The sequence below is a fragment of the Camponotus vicinus genome, unplaced genomic scaffold, assembly GCF_025532165.1.
Source record: "Camponotus vicinus isolate PSW18456_S1 unplaced genomic scaffold, iyCamVici1.0 SCAF_5, whole genome shotgun sequence".
Classification (NCBI taxonomy): domain Eukaryota; kingdom Metazoa; phylum Arthropoda; class Insecta; order Hymenoptera; family Formicidae; genus Camponotus; species Camponotus vicinus.
The window spans coordinates 5925791-5949925 of NW_028141977.1; the positions used below are offsets into that span (position 1 = coordinate 5925791).

General features: G+C 44.7%; 2 protein-coding genes across 2 annotated transcripts; both read left to right on the plus strand.

The window, feature by feature from the left end:
* The first annotated feature begins 13053 nt into the window (after positions 1 to 13053).
* On the plus strand, positions 13054 to 13572 carry LOC145972345 (uncharacterized). The gene has a single exon (XM_083100902.1). The coding sequence runs from the start codon at positions 13054 to 13056 to the stop codon at positions 13570 to 13572; it is 519 nt and encodes a 172-aa protein (XP_082957028.1).
* A 149-nt stretch (positions 13573 to 13721) lies between these two features.
* Positions 13722 to 14186, plus strand: LOC145972346 (uncharacterized). Its single transcript, XM_083100903.1, has one exon. It carries the CDS (start codon positions 13722 to 13724, stop codon positions 14184 to 14186), a length of 465 nt encoding a protein of 154 aa, XP_082957029.1.
* The last annotated feature ends 9949 nt before the right edge of the window (positions 14187 to 24135 follow it).

A 24135-nucleotide genomic window follows, 5' to 3' on the forward strand; every position in this document is an offset into this window, starting at 1 on the left:
CTTGACACCAGCTTTGAATAATCTTAAGTGCTTTATCCGTAAGCTCCTTAAGAGTTGAGAGAATGCTGCCTCTCACGATTGCAGCCACGTCATCCGCATAGCCACAAACGAGGAGGCTCGCTTCTTGTAATTTGACCAGGTGTTCGTCTATCACCAGGCACCACAAGAGCGGAGATAGAACGCCATTCTGCGGGCAACCTCTAGCCGGGAGACCACTCAAAGTTTTATCTCCATAATCAACAGTCAGAACTCTGTTTGATAGCATGCTTTGTGTCCAATCGATCAGAGTTTCTGGGATGTGATGCCTGTGCATGGCCTCTATGATCGCTGTATATGAGGTGGTATCAAATGCCCCCTCAATATCCAGAAATAATCCTAGGGCATACCCTCCAGTCGCCAGCTGTGTCTCAATCTTGCTCACAAGGTGATGAAGGGCAGTATCCGTGGATCTGCCTGCCCTATAGGCGTATTGAGAAAAGGCCAGCGGTCGGGTAGTAAGGGGATATGTCCTCATATGGCTGTCTAACAGTCTCTCCAGTGTCTTCAAAACAAAGGAGGTAAGGCTAATGGGTCTGAAATCTTTGGCCAAGATATGGCCGTTTCTGTCTGGTTTAGGTCTAAAAGTGACTCTGGTGCAACTCCAGACAAGGGGCACGTGTCTAAGGGCTATACTAGCCCTAAGCACTTTAACTAGGGGGCCTATCAAAAGGCTCAAACCTTCTTGTAAGCAGGCGGGATAGATCCCGTCTGGTCCGGGTGATTTATAGGGTTTGAAGGTTTTGACGGCCCATTCAACGCCTTTGGGATGGACTATCTTCGCCGCAAAGTTTTTTTATAAATGAGTAAGTTTTTTTATTATACAGGGTGATTCTGAACAAACGTTTGTCTTTAAAATATCAAATTCTTGAATGAATTCTAAGACGATTTTTCCTTTTGCAAAATTTTGCCCGGAGCTTAGTTTTTAAACTATAAAGGAAAATAGTTAACTACTTACGGAACGAGAACAAGAGGTAGGCAGGGACGGCGCGATATAGGCGATTACGTGGGGCACTCGCCGCGATCAGCTGATTGCTATACGCGATGACTGTAACAATCAGTGTGTGTGTGTGAGGATGTGTACGCACACACACACACACACTGATTGTTACAGTCATCGCGTATAGCAATCAGCTGATCACGGCGAGCGCCCCACGTAATCGCCTATATCGCGCCGTTCCTGCCTACCTCTTGTACTCGTTCCGTAATAGTTAACTATTTTCCTTTATAGTTTGAAAACTAAGCTCCGGGCAAAATTTTGCAAGAGGAAAAATCGTCTTAGAATTCATTCAGGAATTTGATATTTTAAAGACAAACGTTTGTTCAGAATCACCCTGTATATATTAATTAATATGTATGAATATATTATATAGTACCAAAGTTCCTTGACACGCATACAAGAAATTCTTTTAGAAAGATCAAGTACCCTACAGCTTGCGAAGGAAGGAAATGAAAATTGTGACACAACAAATTTGCAAGACTCAGGTTAATTTTTTATACATTTTTCAATGATTTCGATACAATTTATAATATACTGTATTACAATTTATTTTAATCATATTTTTTTAGATGAAATTGGAAAAGGTTTTTCGTGGCCGGATAATGGAGTACACTTACTTTTGGAATTATATTGAGAGAGAGAAGAATTTTTGTCAGGATTTACAATATTTTATGGACAGAAATTGCAGCAACTATGAAAAAAACAAATCCGAAGTATACTTTAAATGGATTGTAATGTTCTAATAAATTAGCAGAACTAAAGCGCACCTACAAAAACATTTGCGACCAAAATAAACGAAGTGGCAATTGTAGGAACTCATGGGCATTTTTTCGATACTTAATACATTTTATAACTTATAATGCATACATTCTAAATACTTAACCTTTCTAAACAGTTGATTCTTGTCTTATTTACAATACAAGAAACAGCTGCTTAAAAAGATTAAGTATTCATAATGTAGCCTTTGCTTATTTTCTGTATATATAACAATATGAACATGTGTAGAATAATCTTTCATTATTTAATTAGGTGATGGACTCAATCTTTGGTAATAAGGCTTGTATAAAGCCTCGTTCTGAGGCTTCCAGCGATGGTCCAGAACCACCTGTGCCGACTGCATCAACTTTGAAAGCAATGTCAAGTAACTCATTGTCACTAGCAAATGAATTCCAAAATAAGTTTGACTATTATTATTTTCGACTTCGTATTTATAACCTAATTTAAAATCCGTTTTTTTTAAATATTTCTTCTACAATTATACATTAGATCCACCTAAAAAAGAAGAGTAGAAACCATTCTGGAAAATTATATCAATGATATTCAACAAGAACGCGAAAAAACAAAGGTCGAACGTAACGAAGAAATCCAACGTCGCGAACAATACAGAGAAGAAAGAAGAATTGAACGTGCAAGAATGCACGAAGAAAAAAGGAAAATACAGCGGTCATTGATAGATGTTTTAAATGGGAGCGCCCCATTTGACCACGTTAATACTGACTACAATGATATTGACCACGTTGATATTGACCACGGTGATATTGACCACGGTAATATTGACCACAGTCCAGATTGACCACAGTCCTGATTAACCACAGTCCCGATTGATCACGGTGATATTGACCACGTTGCGATTGTCCACCTTACCTACCGGCGGAGTGTTTGCGGGAGGGGGCCGAAGGCCCCCCTTGCACCCCCCGCGTGTGTGTGTGTGTATACATATGTGGTCAATATCACCGTGGTCAATCGGGACTGTGGTCAATCGGGACTGTGGTCAATCGGAACTGTGGTGAATCGGGACTGTGGTCAATCGGGACTGTGGTCAATCGGGACTATGGTCAATCGGGACTGTGGTCAATCGCAACGTGGTCAATATCACCGTGGTCAATATCACCGTGATCAATATTAACGTGGTCAAACGGGTCCCACTCGTTTTAAATACGTTAGTTAGAAAGTAAAAAGTAAGATAACGATATCTGTAATTATTAAAGTTCGGAACATTTCATAAGTATTTTCAGTTTATAAAAATTTTAAAGTTAAATGTTACAAAGAGTTATAAAGTTAAATGTAAAGTTACCAAAGTAAAGTTAATAGGTATTTTCAGTTTATAAAGTTATAAGTACTTTTAATTTATAAGTATTTTCAATTTATGAAGATTGTATAAAGTTAAATGTTATAAAGAATTAATGTAAAGTTAATAAAGTTTATAAAGGTAAATATATAATTATAAATGTTTATAAAGATTTAATTAGTTTAAAAGCTTAATTTAATTTTTGCGTATAAGGTGTTTAATACATATATGTGTATATATATATATATATATAAAATAATGCTGTTATGTATTGCGTAAAAATGATTGTTTATTAATCAAATATACAGTTTTCTGTTACTTTCATTGGCAAAGCATTTATAATTGTATTTCTTTTTTCATTTCCAATATTTACCGCATTCTCATATATAACGGGATTTATTTGCTCATTATGTTGATATATACCAATAAGCATTTCGTCATTTTGAAGTAGACATACATTATGTAATACGCATCATGCGATAATAAATTCAGGAATTTTCTTAATATCTAACAAAGGCAAACAATCTAACAATATTCGAAAACGAATTTTTAATTGTCCTATTGCTCTTTCGATTGCCATTCTTGTCGATGATAAGCAATAATTAAAATTTCTTTGCCGGATTGTAAGATGTCCATTATTTCGAAATGGTACCATCATATGAGGATGAATACCATAAGCAGCATCTCCGATAAGATGGGAATTATTTGGAAAGTACTTCTCAGGTAATTCTAGAAATGGAGCCACAGGTGAGTTGCGGAATACTCTAGCGTCATGAACAGATCCCGGCTGCCCAGCATAGCAATGCGTAAATAAACCTCGAGAATCGCATACAACTTGAACATCAATGGAGTGAAACCCTTTTCTATTAATATAAGAGTTTGCATCTTCAACAGGAGCTCGGATTTTAATGTGTGTGTCATCGATAGCCCCAATGACACTTGAAAAGCCACTTGACCATTGAAATCGTTCCATTATATTTACAGCATCCTGATCTTTTGGCCATTTAAGAGGATACTAAAGCGACGGGCGAACTCCGACGCATTAGCGCCCCCATCTAATCGTAACTAAAAATGTTGATAATATTGATAATATCGACATTTTTAGTTCCGCCATTACCGACATTATTATTGAAACATGCATAATATAATAGAAAATGCAATCTTTTGCATTGCGTTCAATATATTGAAATGAGATAATATCATATTTTTATTGATTTATATATACATGCATATATATAATATATTTTATATATGTATAAAATATATACAGGGTGTCCCATTTTAAGTGTCCACCCCAAATATCTCTCTCATTTTTGATTTTAGAGAAAAATGGTTCAGACATGGTTTGTATGGTTTCGAGGGGGCCATAAGATGGTACCATTGATTTGACCTTGAAGAGTCATTTGAAGGTCACGTGAAGGTCACTTCAATTTTTTTAAGTGGAACACCCTATATATTTTTACACATTCTTGTAACTCATCTCGAGGGCTTTCCAAAACACTATAATTATGTTAGTTTTCATTAAGTACTTTTCGAGTAATGAAGCTTGAAATCATTTCTTAATTTTACATAAACCGTAAAATATCTTGTAAAACATTCATTTTTCGATTATCTTACCTTAATACTTTTATGCACAAAATAATGAGAGGAATCAATTGGTGTAAAGAAAACACATAGTTGTTTCGAAGAAAAAATATGTAATTGTTAATTGCAAATTACATATTTTTTCTTCGAAACAACTATGTGTTTTCTTTACACCAATTGATTCCTCTCATTATTTTGTACATAAAAGTATTAAGGTAAGATAATCGAAAAATGAATGTTTTACAAGATATTTTACGGTTTATGTAAAATTAAGAAATGATTTCAAGCTTCATAACTCGAAAAGTACTTAATGAAAACTAACATAATTATAGTGTTTTGGAAAGCCCTCGAGATGAGTTACAAGAATGTGTAAAAATATATAGGGTGTTCCATTTAAAAAAATTGAAGTGACCTTCACGTGACCTTCAAATGACTCTTCAAGGTCAAATCAATGGTACCATCTTATAGCCCCCTCGAAACCATACAAACCATGTCTGAACCATTTTTCTCTAAAATAAAAAATGAGAGAGATATTTGGGGTGGACACTTAAAATGGGACACCCTGTATATATATGAAATATATTATATATTATATATATGTAAATATATTATATATATAATTGTTGTATATGTAAATGTTTATATACTTGTAATATCAATTTACAAACATTTACATTACATTATATATTTATCTCATCGCGAATATGAATAGAATAATGAATTTATTCATTTTTTCAATTTACAATTTCTGAATATAGAGTAGGCCCATCTATCGCCCATTTTTGTGAGATGCAATATACCTTTTTCGTCTCTCTAATTTTAATTAACGAAGATAATTTTTACATTGAGATTTTTTTAGATCGCCTCTGGGATAAATATTTTTTAATTATCACAGCGCTCATATAAACCGCATCGGGTATAAAATATTTTTAAAAACCAGCACACGAATAGATCGCCTCTGGGACAAATACTTTTTAATTACCACAGCGCTCATGCAAACTGCATCTGATATAAAACATTTTTAAAAACCAGTACACGAATAGATCGCCTCTGAGATAAATATTTTTTAATTACCACAGCGCTCATGCAAACTGCATCTGGTACAAAATATTTTTAAAAATCAGCACACGAATAGATCGCCTCTGGGATAAATATTTTTTAATTATCACAGCGCTCATGCAAACCGCATCTGGTATAAAATATTTTTGAAAACCAGCACACGAATACATCGCCTCTGAGATAAATACTTTTAAAAGCAGCTAGCTCACGAATAAATCGTCTTTGGCACTAACTACTATAAATATATATATATATATATATATATATATATATATACATGGGCGCCGGCAGAATTACTTTTAGGGGGGTGCACTCAAAAGAGGATGCACTGGAAAAACGGTTTTTTCCCAGTTCATAATTATATTTTTGTTAACGTCGTTTATGTTATTTATTGAATTTTAATAAAGATTCATTACTGTGTCAGCGTTCATAGAAAAAGAGTGCAAGAGGAGACTGAATTTATTGATAATGTGACAAATGAATTTGGAAAGCAACCAAGACGGCTCAAGTTTTTGTTCAAACATTGATTTTTCTAAAATTGATTTCCCAAAGGCTTATTACAAATGTTAATTAATATTTAACCATTGCATTTTTGTTCAATTGAAAAAATTATCGATATTATTCTATATTACATGATTTTTTTATTGAATTTTTTCTCTGTCTCTTCCCCACTTATTTCATAGGCCAGGGCCAGGGGGGTGCAAGTGCACCGCTTTGCACCCCCCTCCCGGCGCCCATGTATATATATATATATACATATAAAGTATGTAATCTTTGACCATAGAGAGGCAAGCGTTTGGCATTATACTTACACACCATTATATGAGCACTATATATAAAATAAATAAATATGCACTATATATATTTTACTTTCATTACTATAATCGACACGTTATAACGCGTTGTAACTTGTAACGGTCGTCACGGTCGACTGTTCTTACGCTGTTTTCTTGTTACGTGTACATACGTAAGCATCGGCAGCGCGACAGCAAGTATCTGTTCGCGCAACAAATATATAATAAAATAATTTTAAATATTACCCGATTTATGTCGTATTTGGTGTCATTTTAATCACAACAATCTCATTAATTTATTACAAATATTTGTAAACGGATAAAATGCAAAATAAAAGTTTTAGTTTTAATTATATAAGATGTTTATATGTATAGATAAAGAAAAATCCCCCATGTTGAAGAGTCGCTAAAAGCGAGAGCGAGAACGAATAAGGAGCAAGCGAGATGAATAACATCAAAGAGTTCCGAAGTCTCTCACGAGGTTCCCTTTATCTATAATCTTTCACATATTATATATCATCTTACAATCGAAAATAAAACTTTCATAATTCGCATTTTATTACTTTGAAAATAATTTTAATTAATTAATGAGATTTTTATGATTAAAATGATACCAAATATGACATAAATTGGATAATTTTTAATAAAATATGTTATCAAAAATTTGATTATTTATTTAATTAAAATTGACCGATTTATGTCGTGTTTGGTGTCATTTTAATCGCAAAAATCTCATTAATTCATTGCAATTATTTTCAAATCGAAAAAGTGCGAAATGAAAATTCTAATTTTTACGATATTTAAATCCCTAACAGTTGTTATAGATAAGGAAAGGTCTCCGATCGAAGCGAGAGCGAGAAGGAGTAAGGAGCAAGCGAGATGACGAGACATGAAAGAGTTCCGAAGTCTCGCTCGCCAGGCTCACTTTTTCTTATCTTCATATGTATACATGTTAACTTATTGTGAAAAATAAAATTTTTATATTTCGCATTTTTTCGATTTGAAAATAATTGCAATAGATTAATGAGATTTTTGCGATTAAAATGATACCAAACATAATATAAATCGGATCATTTTTAATCAAATTAATTATTCAATTTTAATTATATATTTAATTAAAAATGATCCGATTTATGTCATGTTTGGTGTCATTTTAATCGCAAAAATCTCATTAATCCATTGCAATTATTTTCAAATCTATAACTCATTCTCTCTCGACGGTGCGCCACCTTGTCGTGGTGGGAGAACTCCCACTCCCTTGGGAGTGGGTCTAAGAGCGCACCATTGCATGTGTGGATGATGGATGGATGAGCGTGGAACAGGGGTGTGTGGATATTTCCCGGAGACTAACCAAGGGGGGAGTAGTAGCCCCCCGACCGGGGGGAGCGCGTGAAGTCAGTACCTGGGCCTCTGACCTAGTAATAAGGGAGAAGGTAAGTCCACAATAGTGGCAAAGCTCCCGTGAACGGTCATGCACACTAGTGGGAAGACCGCTCCGCGCTCCTCGGCTGGAGCCTAGCCGGGAGTTGAAGCGCGCCCCTTGTGACGCAGGGTGGGGGGAGGAGTGGCTTCCTCTCTCCGTACCCTGCCAGTGGGGGATATACCTTGGCACCCTCTAGCCCGGGATCGGGGGGAGCGACGTTCGGATCGGCACGCCTCCCTTCCCTGGGGTGAGGTTAAACCTTTATCATCAGTGCAGACCCGGCCCTCTCCGGGAACCTTTTTATTGTAGAGTCACTGGAAGGGATAGGCCTGGCCAGCCGAAAGCAGCTTCTCTGTTTCCCTTCCCTTAACTAGGGTTAAATTTCACCGGGGAAGGAGCCCCACCGCGGTGGGACTGCCATGATGGCCGAACCGGGTTTTTTGTTTCAGATACAACATGGACGAATTACATACAGTTTTGCAGAAGGAGACGGTGTCATCACCAGTGAAGAAGGCCAAAGGCGCTATCTTTGACCCTAGGTTGATGAGGGCGTATCCCGATTGGACACGTAACGATTCGACACCGCTCGATTGGACACGCATTATTGGACACGTTTTATTGGACACCGCTCGATTGGACATCGCACGATTCGACACCGCACGATTCGACACTGCACGATTGGACACGCACATTGCACGATTGGACACGGCAGCATTGGACACTGCACGATTGGACACGTACATTGCACGATTGGACACGGCAGCATTGGACACTGCACGATTGGACACGTACATTGCACGATTGGACACGGCAGCATTGGACACTGCACGATTGGACACTGCACGATTCGACACCGCACGATTCGACACCGCACGGTTGGATACCGCATGATTGGACACCGAACAATTGGACACCGCACGGTTGGACACCGCACGATTGGACATCGCATGATTCGACACGCAAGATTCAACACCGCACGATTCGAAACCGCACGAATGGACACCGCACGATTGGACACCGCACGGTTGGATACCGCATGATTGGACACCGAACAATTGGACACCGCATGGTTGGACACCGCACGATTGGACATCGCATGATTCGACACGCAAGATTCAACACCGCACGATTCGAAACCGCACGATTGGACACCGCACGATTGGACACCGCACAATTGGACACCGCACGGTTGGACACCGCACGGTTGGACACCGCACGATTGGACACGGCAGCATTAGACACTGCACGATTGGACACGTACATTGCACGATTGGACACGGCAGCATTGGACACTGCACGATTGGACACAGCACGATTGGACACCGCACAATTGGACACCGCACGGTTGGATACCGCATGATTGGACACCGAACAATTGGACACCGCACGGTTGGACACCGCACGATTGGACATCGCATGATTCGACACGCAAGATTCAACACCGCACGATTCGAAACCGCACGATTGGACACCGCACGATTGGACACCGCACGATTGGACACCGCACGATTGGACACCGCACGATTGGACACCGCACGGTTGGATACCGCATGATTGGACACCGAACAATTGGACACCGCACGGTTGGACACCGCACGATTGGACATCGCATGATTCGACATGCAAGATTCAACACCGCACGATTGGACACCGCACGGTTGGACACCGCACGGTTGGACACCGCACGATTCGACACGCAAGATTCAACACCGCACGATTCGAAACCGCACGATTGGACACCGCACGATTGGACACCGCACAATTGGACACCGCACGGTTGGACACCGCACGGTTGGACACCGCACGATTGGACACGGCAGCATTAGACACTGCACGATTGGACACGTACATTGCACGATTGGACACGGCAGCATTGGACACTGCACGATTGGACACAGCACGATTGGACACCGCACAATTGGACACCGCACGGTTGGATACCGCATGATTGGACACCGAACAATTGGACACCGCACGGTTGGACACCGCACGATTGGACATCGCATGATTCGACACGCAAGATTCAACACCGCACGATTCGAAACCGCACGATTGGACACCGCACGATTGGACACCGCACGATTGGACACCGCACGATTGGACACCGCACGATTGGACACCGCACGGTTGGATACCGCATGATTGGACACCGAACAATTGGACACCGCACGGTTGGACACCGCACGATTGGACATCGCATGATTCGACATGCAAGATTCAACACCGCACGATTCGAAACCGCACGATTGGACACCGCACGATTGGACACCGCACGGTTGGACACCGCACGGTTGGACACCGCACGATTGGACACCGCACGATTGGACACAGCACGATTCGACACCGCACGATTCGACACCGCACATTTGGACATGTACGCACCCCGCCGGTAGGGGTGCCTACGATAGGGTGCAACTTTCCACGCGAAGCGAGGTTCCACTTTGCAACTTTTCACGCGAAGCGAGGGGTGACGGGGTGGGTGCGGGAGGGGGGCCGAAGGCCCTCCTTGCATCCCCCCGTGTGTGTGTGTGTGTGTCTGCTCCATGCTCTTTGTGCGGTGTCGAATCGTGCGGTGTCCAATCGTGCGTGTCGAATCGTGCGGTGTCCAATCGTGCGGTGTCCAACCGTGCAGTGTCCAACCGTGCGGTGTCCAATTGTGCGGTGTCCAATCGTGCGGTGTCCAATCGTGCGGTTTCGAATCGTGCGGTGTTGAATCTTGCGTGTCAAATCGTGCGGTGTCCAATCGTGCAGTGTCCAACCGTGCGGTGTCCAATTGTTCGGTGTCCAATCATGCGGTGTCCAACCGTGCGGTGTCGAATCGTGCGGTGTCGAATCGTGCTGTGTCCAATCGTGCGGTGTCCAATCGAGCGGTGTCTAATAAAACATGTCCAATAATGCGTGTCCAATCGAGCGGTGTCGAATAGTTACGTGTCCAAAAGGAGGTCACCCGGTTGACGACATACCTGGACGTACCAGGTATTAAGAAAACGAAGGCCACTACGGATATACCACGAAGTGATCAAGGAGGTAGTCGAAGTGGTTCGAGGCAACGAAGAAGAGGATATTTTCCGAAGAAGTAGCCTCACATTGCGCTCCCCCACCAATGTGGGAGCCAAGCCGAAGAGGCCGGAAACGTCGGCTGTGCTTCCTGACGTCCCGAAGGCGGGTAGCCTTCCGAACATCGGAAGCTTGCAGCCGATGGTCCGGCTAGACAAGCTGAAGGTCCCGCTAGGAGAGCGGGCTAGAGGAAGACGGGCGTCTACGCCCTTGGAGGCCTCCGGAACAACTATGGACTCTATTATTTCTGTGAAGGAGCCTACGTTGATACAGGAGGAGGGCGAGGCGAGCGAGGCTTCCTTGATCGTCTTCGCCCCCACCAAGCCGTCTAAGAGAGGCAGGGTCAACTCCTCCAGCTCGGCCAACTCGGCCCACTCGGCTACAGGGGACGAGGGCTCCGCCACAACCTCGGAGAAACCCAGGAAAAAGAAGGGCCCAGGAAGACCAAGGACCATTAATATAATCGATGAGATCCAAGAAAGGGAGAGAGAGAAAGAAGAACGTAGGAGGAAAGAGCAGGAAGAATGGGAGGAGAGGAGGATGCATGACCCCAACCTCGTTGTCCCCCCTTCAGCGAACCTGCCGAGCCTCGAGGATGTGATGAAGGGGCTGGAATACCAGCCTACCCCAGACATCACGTCCGAGGTGATGCAGGTGGTCTGCACCATCGAAAAAGTGGCTACGACCTCCCGAAACCTGAAGGGCACGTATGTGAGGGCTCTGAGGATGGCGGCTCTTAAGCAGCACGCGGGCGTTAATATTCTGGCCCATAGGACGCAGGAAGGTGGCCGTGGAGAGTCAGACGAGGCTGTAACGGGCCTCAGAAGAAAAGTAAGAGGCCTGCAGTTCGACAAGGAAAGGATGGAGAGGGAACTGGAGCAGGCGTCCCACTCCAGGAGGGAGGCCGAAAGGACATCGAGGGAAAACGAGGAATTGAGGAGGAAAATAAAGAACCTCGAGAAAGAGCTCCGAGAAGTTAAGGAGCAGTGTATTGAAGAAATGGACCGCGGGGTCGAGCGGACCGTGGGGGGGAACAGAACTACCCACCTCGCCCGCACCCCTCCACTCCCCTTACACCTGTCCCCGCCTGCGACGGTGGGGGGGACGCGGACGTCCCCCGTTAGCGAGAGTCAGCCTGCGCCCCCCCTCCCCACGGGGGGGACGAGGAGCGGGCTCGATCCAAGTTACTCCCTCCTCCAACAAATCGAGGGGGCGATAAACCGGAACGTCGGCGAGGTACTGGGGAGGCTCAGTGTTAGGGGGTCGTACGGATCGTTGGCGCCTCCGTTGACCCCTGCCGCTGACCCTCCAGTTACTATGGACCTCGACTCCCTCCCTGCGCCCGAAGCTCCCCCCCCTATACCGGGGGCCTCGGGCGCCGAGAGGGCGCCGAGAAAAAAGAAGAAGAAGAAAAACAAGCAGGTAATTGCGTCCTCTGTCCCATCTGTCGATGTTACGCGAGAGAGCGGACAGGACCAAATTCGTGAGAAGGAAGAGGAGGAAAAGGAACAGGAGAGGAGAGTCGTGGAGCCAACGTGGGCCACGGTGGTTGAAAAGGGGGGGAAGAGGGGGCCAGGTAGGACCCTCCCCCCTACCCGACAGCCATCAGCGCCTGTTGCAAAGAAGATGGAGAGGGACGGAGATGGTGGCGGTGGGGGGAATCCTCCTCCTCCTCCAGCGTCTAGAGGAAGGAGGGCCCCCTCCACCGCAGCGATAACTATCACTGCTCCCGAAGGGTCCTACGCGGACGTAATGCGTAGGGCCAGGCGGGATATAGGTGCGGAGAAATTGAAGAGCCTGGGGATCGAGGACATGCGCACCCGACGTGGGATGACGGGGGCGTATGTCCTCGAAATCCCGGGCGATAAGAAAGAAGATCGGGAGTCCAAGGCGGAGGCCCTTGCCGCGGAGACGCGGCGGGTCTTCGCCGAGGACCCCACAGTCAAGATTGCCAGACCAGCGGCGGTAGTCCGGGGGTGTTAGGGATTTAGACGAGGCGGTGACGGAAGAGGAAGTTGTTGAGGCGATTGTGATGAGAAGCGTGTCCAACCGGGAGGAGGTGAGGGCCACTATCACCAGACCTGTTAACGGAATGGGAGTAGCCTGGGTGCGTTGCCCGATTACGGCGGCGGATGAGTTGGTCAAAGCCGGCCGTATCAAGGTTGGCTGGTCGACTGCGAGGGTGGATTTGACAGCGGCGCGTCCCTCCTATTGCTATAAATGCTGGAGAGAGGGACATGTCGCCGTCAAATGTAAGAAAGAGGAGGACAGATCGCGCGTGTGTTATAGGTGCGGCGTGACCGGTCATATAGCATCGGCGTGTCAGGCGGCCCCTCGCTGCCTACTGTGTGCTGAAGCGGGCAGGAAGACTGACCATAGGATGGGTGGAGCTGGTTGCAATACAGCAGCAGGTCGTGCACTCCCTACCCCTATTGCGACGCGGCGAGCTGTGGTGGTGAAGCCGGGCCCACCTAAAGAAGTGAGCCCAGAGGAGAGGATGGAGGTTAGGTTAGGTCTCGCAACAGCAGTCGCAGCGGGACCCTCCTCCTAAGGAGCAGAGACCCCCGAGGGAGAGGCCCCTGAGGAGGAGTGCGACGGAGGAGGAGAAGAGAATGCGGAATGGCGAGGGGTAAGTCTCTTATCGTCTTACAGGCCAACCTCAACCACGCCCGCCGTGCGCAGGACTTGTTTCTGTACACAATGGCGGAGCGTGGCTGTGGGTTGGGATTAGCGGCGGAGCCGTATGCGGTCCCTCCTGACCACCCGTCCTGGTTCGCGGGCGAGAGGCTGAGACGGGCCGCGCCGCTGGTGGCCATCGTGCGGGGGGGCGACGAAAGGCCCTGCAGGGTGGGGACCGGCGGGAGACATTTTGTGGTGGCTAGGTGGGGGACCACCTGTGTTGTGGGGGTTTATGCCCCTCCCTCGCTGAACTTGGCTCAGTTTGAGGCCGTGCTCGGCGAAGTGGAGGAGGTAGTAAGGGGTAGCCTCCCTGGGTCGGTCCTCGTGGCGGGCGACTTCAACGCCAAATCGGCGAATTGGGGCTGCCCGGCGCGGGGAGGTGTTGTTGGATTGGGCAGGGTCACTGGGGTTGACCCTGCTCAACGAAGGAACGGTGGCCACCTGCGTGAGGCCATGAGGATAGAAATCTACCCCCACTCCGTCTAATAGAGCATCGAGACTTGGGACTCGCTCGTTCTCGAGCCTCTATTCTCGATAACAGCGCTCCCGATAATCTGAGTCTCGAGAATCCAATCGCTGTCGGGAACGAGCGGGAGTGAGAGCAGATTTGCACGCCTCTATCCACAATAACCGCCGTGGAGGACACCCGTAGGGGTTTTAGCCGGTAGGAGTCCGGCATAACCCTCTCTCCCTCCCCGGGGAGAGAGGGTATCCATGAGGATTTCCCCTGCGTACAAAAAAAAAAGGGTAAATGAAGATATAAATTTGGAAGAATGGAAGGAGTACTTCATGGAGTTAATGGGTGGGGTGGAAAACAGAGTCATAAGAGGAAAAGGGGAGAAAGAAAGACGGGGAGAAGAGGAGATAGAACTGGAAGAGGTAAGAAATGTGATAAGGAAATTGAAGACAGGGAAAGCAATAGGGAGAGAGGGAATACCGAACGAAGCGTGGAAATTTGGAGAAGAAATGGAAAAGTGGATATGGAAAATATGTAATGTATGGACGGGGGAAGGCCGGAACAATGGAAAGAAGGAGAGATAGTACCGATAATAAAAAAAGGAGAAGGGCAAGAAGTGAAGACTACAGAGGAATAACAATTATGCCGTCGATGTACAAGATCTACACGGCGATATTAGCTGAAAGAGTGAGAAAGGAGGTGGAAGCGAAGAACATAATACCTGACAACCAAACAGGATTTAGAAAAGGAATGGGAACAATCGATCAGATTTATGCGTTGAACTATCTGATAAATAGACAACTGGGAAAGGAGAAAGGAAAGATGACAGTGTTATTTATAGACCTGAAAGCGGCGTTTGACTTGGTAGATAAAGAGAGGCTAATCAAGACAATGAGAGCGAGAGTAGTGAGGGAAGGATTAGTAGACAGAGTGGAGGAGGTACTGAGGGAAACTAAAAGTAGAATGAAGGTAGGACGGAGGAGTGGGGGAATATTTTGAATGGCAAAGGGGGTAAGACAGGGCTTAAGCCCGTTAAGCCCGATACTCTTCAATCTATTAATTGCAGATATGGAAGACCATATGAAGAAAGGGGGATGGGGAGGGGTGAGACTGAGGGGTGAAAAGATATACACATTAATGTATGCAGATGATGTGGCGCTGATGGCGGGAGAGGAACAGGACATGAGATCGATGATAAGCAGATTAGAGGGGTGCCTGGACACGAAAGGGCTAACACTGAGTACAGAGAAGACAAAAATCAAGAGATTCAGAAAAGGGGGAGGGAGGAAGAAAAAGTACGAGTGAAGATAGAAGGGAAAGATGATCGAGGAGGCTAAGGAATTCAAATACCTGGGTTATACTGTGAAGGAGAACGGAGGACAAGAGGTACACATCAGAGAAAGAAGAAGGAAGGCGGCAATTGCAATGAGGGAGGTGTGGAGGATAGGAAAGAGAATGTGGAGAAAGGACTGGGAGAGAAGGATCTGGTTATTAGACACATTAGTATGGACGGTGATGGGATATGGAACAGAGATATGGGGATGGAAAGAAAGAAAAGAGGTAGAAAGGGTACATGAGAGATATTTAAGATGGATATTTGGTTTAAACTGGAGGACGCCAGGATATATGGTGATCCCCCCCGTGGGTACCACCTTGTCGTGGTGGGGGGGCTTAAGCCGTTCCCGGTCTCCTGGGGCGATTCAGTCAGCCATTGGCTGCTGTCTCGGCCTGGGGTGGCGGGGCGGCGAACTAAGAGTGCCCAATGGTGTGTGCGACGGGCGTCGAGCCCGTCTGAGGATGCACGCACATGGAGGGAGCGTCACGCTCGAATGGAAGCGGCGCGCTCCCCGCTCCTCCCTGTGGGGGCGGTACCCGTACTCGAGGAGGTACGGAGTGCGGGATCAAAGCCGCAGCCTTTACTCTCTGTGATGGGTGCGGGAGGGCGCACCCTGAGAATCGCGGTGAGTGTCGGGGGGAGGAGGGTGTTTGTGCTCCCTTCTGCCGCTGCACCGCGCGGGGAGAGAGCGGCCGTCCCCTGCCTCCTGCGGGGGGGGGGGGGCGTTTCCCGGTCCCGGTGCGGCCCGTGGGTGTGGGCGGCCGCGGTCGTTGCCTCGGTAGTAGCCCACGTAAGTCTTGGGCGTCGCGGGGGCGATGACCCACGGCATTGCCCATGGTGGACCGCGTCGTCCTTGCAGTGGTGCGAACCCAGGGGGGTGCTCCTTCGGCCGCGGTTACGTTTCTCCCCTCGGTGAGCGGCTGGGCCGGGGGTATCGTGCCTATCCTCCTTCTACGTAGGGAACGTTTGTCTCCTGAGGGGTGCGGGGGGCGGGCGCGCTCTCTGAGTGCGAGGGGTGTGTTTGGGAAAGGGGGGCTTTGTCCCCCTTCCATTCACTCCCATTCGCGGGGGGTTGCGGGGTCCCGTGTAGGAAGCGGGGCCCCCCTTTATGCAACCCCGAGGGTTGGAGGTGGCAGAGTTAAGTGACTCGCTCTGCCACCTGTTGGGGCGAACATCGGCCCCAACTCGGAGGGGACCTCTCTCTTCTCGAAGAGAGGGGTCTCGTGTGCCTTGGGGGGGTCGCGGACGAATGCGCAAGCGATCCCGTGGCCCCCTCCACTGTGCGTAAGGAGACAACCATGGGGTTTTATCGGGTAGTCGGGAGGTAAAACTCCCGGAGTCCCGCATACCCCCCCGTCAATTCCCAGATTGGCGGGGGGATGCGTAAATGCATTTCCCCATGTAAAAGAAAAAGGATATATGGTGAGAGATGAAGTAGAGAGAAAGAAGATGAGAGGAAGAGCGAGTTAGAGAGCATGGAAATTTGAAAGGAAACTAGAGGAAGGTAAAGGTGGGGAAATAGCGAGGAAATGCCTAGAAGAGATGAAAGAGAGGTGGAAGAAAGGGAGGGTAGTGGGAAAATGGGAGCAAAAAAGAAAGAAATATTGTATATGGAAGAAATGGGAGTGGAAATAGGAGAGGAGGAAAAATTGGAATACGAGGTACTAGAAGAAAGGGAGAACAGGAAACAAACAGGAAAGAATAGAAAGGATTGCGGGGTCGAAATATAACAGATGGTATAAGGTAATAAGGAAGGAGGGGATTCCGGAATACCTAAAGAAGGGTAGAGAGGAAAGATCGTGGAGTAGGATAGCAAGGTTTAGGCTAGACAATGAAGTTAGAGAGGGATTATATTGGGAAGAAGAGGAGAAAGAAAGTGTAGAATATGTGAGAGGGAAGAGGAGACATGGAAACACATATGGGAAGGGTGTACGAGGTGGAGGGAGTGGGAGGGGGAGGGATGGCAGGAGGTAGTGGGGAGGATTTTGGGAGAGGAGGGGGAGGGAGAGAAATGGATGAAAACTATAGAAGAAATGAGGCACAGAAGAGGGTCGGAGAGTGGAGAAGAGGGTGTTGATGATAGAAAGAAAGGAATGGATGAAAGAGAAAAGAGGGCAAAGGAAGCGGAAGTCCAAGAAGGGGAGAATTAGAAAATAAGTTAGATGTAAGTTAGACTTAAGTTAGATTTAAGTTAATCATAAGAATATGTCAGGTTGTGACCGGACGTAGCTTTGTACCATGCTAATATCACATGAAACTTATCGGTACGCAGGCAGCAACGATTTCCCGGGTATACGGTCGCCAGTTGTTTTAACCTGAATAAACAACAAGGTGTCTGGATTCGGGGGCAGTCGACCTCGTCCTTAGCCAGGTGTGGTCTCGATCCGCCGCGTCGCCGCTCCTCGCGCGGATACCCGTCGTCTCTCGAACGTGGTTCTCCGCCTCGTCGTTTCCTCGTCCTCTCTGTCGTCGGCTCGCTCGACTCGTCTCGTTCGCATGAGAGGGGACAAATCGCAGAATGCCAGGAACGTTGAGGAAGGATATGCACGGGATGTGACAAGCACAGACACGAACGACAATTATCTCACAGAATAACAATATCACTTTATTCGCTCGCGTAACTCCCCGATACATCTACAATGCTCTCTCTACATAAATCTCTCGTGTACTTTATCCTCGTCGCGATTATAATGTCGGCTTACATAACTCTCTATAGCTATCTCGGTCTCGCTTCGCGCGCACTTCTCGATAGTTCGCATCCGACTGAGCTCCCGCGCCAGCGCGCGCCCCGCTTTTATGCTCTCGGGCGTCGCGCGCCCCGCTGCTCGGGCGCCGGCCAATCGCGCGCGCTCGCTTGCCGCTCGAGCCATCCCGGGCTAACGTCATGGCTTCCCTCGCGCGCCCGGTCGGGCGCGCGTACTCTCAGGTCGTCTGCGTCGTCCAGGTGATGGTTCGAACGTCTCGCTTCCTTCCTTCGAGGCACCGCTCGTTCGCGGTGGCTGGCTCGTCTCTCTCTCTCTCTCTCTTTCTTCGTGTCTCGGGGGATTAGCGCGTTTGATATTTTACAAGATACGACGATGCCGCGCATCGTCACCAGGATACATATAATATTAGTAATAATAATACTAACGCACGCCGTACAACCAATAACGTCGAAATAAAACTTCATCCGCGTATAGCGTATACAATGATGTATAACGAAACTAAACAGTACGAGTAAATATAACGTCGCTCGTTCGGGACGCTCGCTTCCGTAGCTAACTATAATAACAATAATAATTCGGAAATAAAAATACATTCGCGCGTAACTCGCAAAACGAAAAACTGTTAACTAAAAATCTACGCGCGTGTGTCGCGTCTAACGAACGGCGATTAATGTGTAATGGTGTACGTGCGCGTAGCGCGTCTATCGAATAATAATAGTGATTATAATAATAATGGAAAACTGTGTACGCGCGACACTCAACGTGACACTCTCTCTCACGCTTAATTGACCCTATTTCCGAGTCGCGTGATAACTCTAGATTAACTTCGCTCATAGCCGGCCTCGCCGCTACGCGCGACGTCTCGTCTCTGCATGGTGTACGTATGCTCGCGCGTCGCGCATGCTTGTCAACCTTGCGTCCGCTGTCGGTTGCCCGATGACGTGTGTTCGTCCTGATCTCGTAGCTATCTACGTCAAGTTCCTTCGTCGTATTTACGGCAAAGTGTAAGAGGTTGTCGCGTGACGCGGTGGACTTTGATTTTACGGTACCGCGTATTTCCGCGTAGTCCCGACGCATCGTCGTCAGGAACCTCGCGCCCGTCCCGACCCGTCCGGTCGGTCCTCCGCTCGACTCGCTCTTGGGCGCGATCTCGGTGTACCGTCGCGTAGCGCTCCTTCGACTACGCGTAGTCCTACATCTAGATATTCTTTATTTACATATTTACATGTTGTAATTCGTTCTTATTTACCCGCGCCGCTCCGCGCTGGTCGACGGTCTCTGCTCCGTCGCCTCCTCGGTCTGGTTCGCGCGGACAGGTTGTGCGTCCTCGGCAGCGTCTGGGACCGTCGGTCGCAAGGTCAGGGTCAAGGCGAGAGAAACGTGTGTGTGTATGTGCAAGCGAGCGAGTCTAGGTTAAGAGAAGGAGAAGATAATGAATTATAAGAAACTGTAAAGGGTTGGATACGTCCCTATAAAACACCCTTTAATGCACCGGAGGGAAATAAAGTAACCTTTCTATTCTTCTACTATTTCTTTATTTTTTATCTTAAATACATACCTTTGGAATATAAAAATATTTATACTTCTTTAAACCATATTCTACTGCAAGTATATTATTAGTTGATCCTGATAGGCACCCTGGATATGAACAGGTTTTATCCATTTCTTTTTATATAAATAATCCTAAAAATAAAAGAAACCTCGATTAAAAATAAAAATTCAAAATTTATTATTAGCTTAAAACGCCATATTTCAAAATGATTTGTAAGCATTATTTTAAGCATTATATGATTTGTAGCATTATTTTAGAAAAATAATAGTTACCTCAGATATTTCTCAAACAGTATGCATGTTTCTACATTTTTTTAGATATACGTACTGCCTCAGTTATAATAACTATTATTTTTTTAAAATAATACTACTTACAAATCACGTTCTAAAGACTCTGGCTGCGTTTCATGCGTAGAAAATTTATTATATACGTAACGTAAATTATAAACTTTCTGCGCATAATGCACGGAACGGAACGCAACCTCTATATTTTGAAATTACCATAAACCAAAAACTTCGAGACTCACATATCCTTTCCTTAAAATAGCCAGTGCTGTAAGTGGACAAGTTTGGAAATAATAACGTACTTTTTCGACACAGTTTTGTGACTCTAATCAGGTCTAGTTCGATCTCTTTTCTAGTCTTCATAGTTCTCAGAGAGGCCGGAATTTTTGCGCATGGACGATAAATGTGATTTCACAATCAGTGAAGTATTTAGTCTGATAGGAAACAGGTATCATACGGACTCTTGTTAAGTTTTTTCTAAATTTGTTCGCGGATGAACGCGGATTTTCGCGACAGCGCAAAGTTCCAAAGAGCGCGACAGAAAGGGACACGACAACTTCTTAAAATTAGAGAGACTGCACGCACACGTAATTTTTTTGGTTTTTTGATAATTTTATTTGAGACACCACACAATTAAATAAACTATTAACAATTATATGTACAAACAAATAACCGGAGAAACTAATTTATCTGCCTTCTTGCAGATGTTCTACTGAGACAGCGGTTTTGCGAAGCGGTTTTACGAAAGCGGTGCGAGCAAAAATTGCGAGACTGCGGGGCAATCACGTGCGGAGCCCATTATATAGCATACTGATCATGAGGCTCTTTTTCGACGTGGGCCAATAATTTCAAGATTTTGACGATGACCTCAGGGCGCCGCGTGTAATTGGCCGTCGATGAGATCTGACGTATATATTTTTGCGGTTGTCATGCGCGCAATCTTTTTCGATCAGTTGATTGGAATTGTGACGCGCATGACCATGCGCTGTGCTAATTATGCCGACGGTTGACGTTGTTTTGATGGATGTTTATAATAAGCATTTCTTATAATAAGCGGCGAAAAAACGAGAGATAACGCAAGCGGTTGAGTTTTTCTAACAGATCGACAACTGGAGAAGATTCTAGATGCCCGTTAAATTTGAATTCTCGAATTTCACAGCATATTAGAATTAAATTTTTAATGTTAATTTTGATTGCAATGTAATGCGGAATGACTTTTAGGTTTCTTGAACAAAATTATAAATCTAAACATATTTTAAAAATTAATAACAATTTTAATAAAATAAATATTAATTTATATATCCAAAAAAGATAGGAATGTATGTGGGAGGAGGTCGGACGTATCTATACGCCCATTTGGTCAACGAGCGACAGAATCCATCCGTGGCAACGGCATCGACGCATATCCTGTGGAGAGAGCATTCGCACATTTTCCAGCCCAACGAATAATTATTAGAAAACAATATTCGTGGACTAGAAAAATATGCGAAGTGCAAGTGGCTGGATCGGGAATCGAACCCGAGTCTTTCGTTTTCCGGGCAACTGCTCTAGATCACTGAGCTATCCAGATCTCACACCTAATGCTGCTTTTTAACACAGTGATATGCGACTCCAGAGTGATGTTGGTATCTCACTTGATGGATGCCGATTGCCATGGAGGATCCTTGAAAGATTGCTCGCTGACCAAATAAGTGCCGGTGGAGGTATTCGCGTGCACTGCAAGCTGGCTTCCGACTGGCCTTCCGTAAGAAACGGCACCGACGAGCACAACGCCGTAGAGTGACCACATCGCCCAAGATCCCACTAGTAAATACTAATATCCCCACTGTGCCAATAACAGTGGCGGATGGACCCTAAATAGGGCCGTGACAAGCCTCCAGAAAAGATAGGGATGTATGTGGGAGGAGCTCGGACGTGTCTATACGCCCATTTGGTCAACGACAGAATCCATTTATATATACATTTATAAATACTGATATAGTAAGTGATAATGACTGATAAATACTACTAAATTTGCAACAAACAGCTACATGTTTTTTATTAAAGACAAAACTGTATTTTCTTTACATCAATTGATTCCTCTCATTATTTTGTACATAAATGAGGTAATGAGATAAGATAATTAAAAAAGAATATTTTACGAATGTTTCATAGTTTATGTAAAATTATGTCAAATTAAAGAACAAGATATTTCATAAATCATTCAATTTTTAGTCATTCTACCCTTCTAACTTTTTTATGTCAAATATTGCCAGGAATCGATCTACAGGGTGTATCAGACCACCCGTGCCAGCCAAATATCTCGAAAACCAAGAACGACAGACAAAAATATTTCAGACAAAAGTTGTAGGGTTTCAAGTAACGTATTATATAGTAATATTGGTACGACCTTAAATAGTGTTGTCAAGGTCACGTGAAGGTCATCTTAAATTTCTTAAATGGAACCCCCTATTTTTCATTACATATTCTTGTAGCTTATCTCGAGGGCTTCAAAACACTATAATTAAGTACCTTTTCGTTAAGTACTTTTTGAGTTATGAGGCTTGAAATAATTTCTTAATTTTACATAAACCGTAAAATATCTTGTAAAATATTCATTTTTCGATTATTTTACCTTAATACTTTTATGTACAAAATAATGAGAGGAATCAATTGGTGTAAAGAAAACACAAAATTGTTTCGAAAAAAGAAATGTAATTGTTAATTGCAAATTACATTTCTTTTTTCGAAACAATTTTGTGTTTTCTTTACACCAATTGATTCCTCTCATTATTTTGTACATAAAAGTATTAAGGTAAGGTAATCGAAAAATGAATATTTTACAAGATATTTTATGGTTTATGTAAAATTAAGAAATTATTTCAAGCCTCATAACTCGAAAAGTACTCAATGAAAAAATACTTTATTATAGTGTTTTGAAAAGTCCTCGAGATAAGCTACAAGAATATGTAATGAAAAGTAAGGGGTTCCATTTAAGAAATTTAAGATGACCTTCACGTGACCTTGACAACACTATTCAAGGTCGTACCAATATTACTATATAATACGTTACTTGAAACCCTACAACTTTTGTCTGAAATATTTTTGTCTGTCGTTCTTGGTTTTCGAGATATTTGGTTGGCACGTGTGGTCTGATACACCCTGTATATAAAAAAATTAGGATAATTTCATTTTAAAAAGTAAAAATGACCTGTAAATGTTCGAAGTATCTCCACCTAAAATTTCATTTGACCCAGATCTTATGTCTTTCTTGAAACTATGCCACTTTTCTTTAATTCGTTTTTCTCTATAGATATTAATATTAATGTAAATTTTTTTTAACTCCAAATTATTATTAAAAACTGTCTCTAGCGGAAACATTCAGTAATACATATAACAATGATAATAATAAATTGAATTTTGTAAGGAAAGTGCCCATTGGCACGTCCTTATAACTAGTAAGGGATTACTTAATTAAATCCTGGAGTATCTTTCTTTTTAGTCTACGTGTCAACTGTGTAGTTTTCATAAGATCTGCTGCAAGAGCGTTGGGATGTGCTTCGATACGTTCGAAGTAGTTCAAACTGAATCTCTTTATTTCATCTTTAACAGTTGGGATATTCAAGTCTTGGTGTAGGATATCATTTGTGACGTATCACGGAACATTAACTACAATCCTTAGCAGTAGGAGTAATATAAGAAGGTTTTTAATTCAGGTTCTCTCGAGGGGGGGGGTGAGGCGTGAGGACGTCCGGCGCGCGGGGAAGGTGACGTCACGCGCGGGGATGCGGGAACCGCGATCCATCCGGTGGACGAGGGGGTCCGCGAGAAGAGGGATCCGCAGAAAGAGAACGATGTGAAGGTGTGAGAAGGATAGCGCTAGTTGTGGGAAGAAGATAGCGCTAAGTGTGAGAAAAGGACAGTGCAAAGGTGTGTGAAAAGGACAGTGCGACAAGAATGGCGTCAACGTGGGAAAAGGACGACGCATTGTAAGATGACGCATAGGTGGGAGAAGGACGACGCAAAGGTAAGTGAGTGATGGCGACCGTGTGCAATAGAGAGAGAGAGAGAGAGAGAACCATAGCGGAAGATAACGCGTGCGAGAACAACGCGTACGAAAGA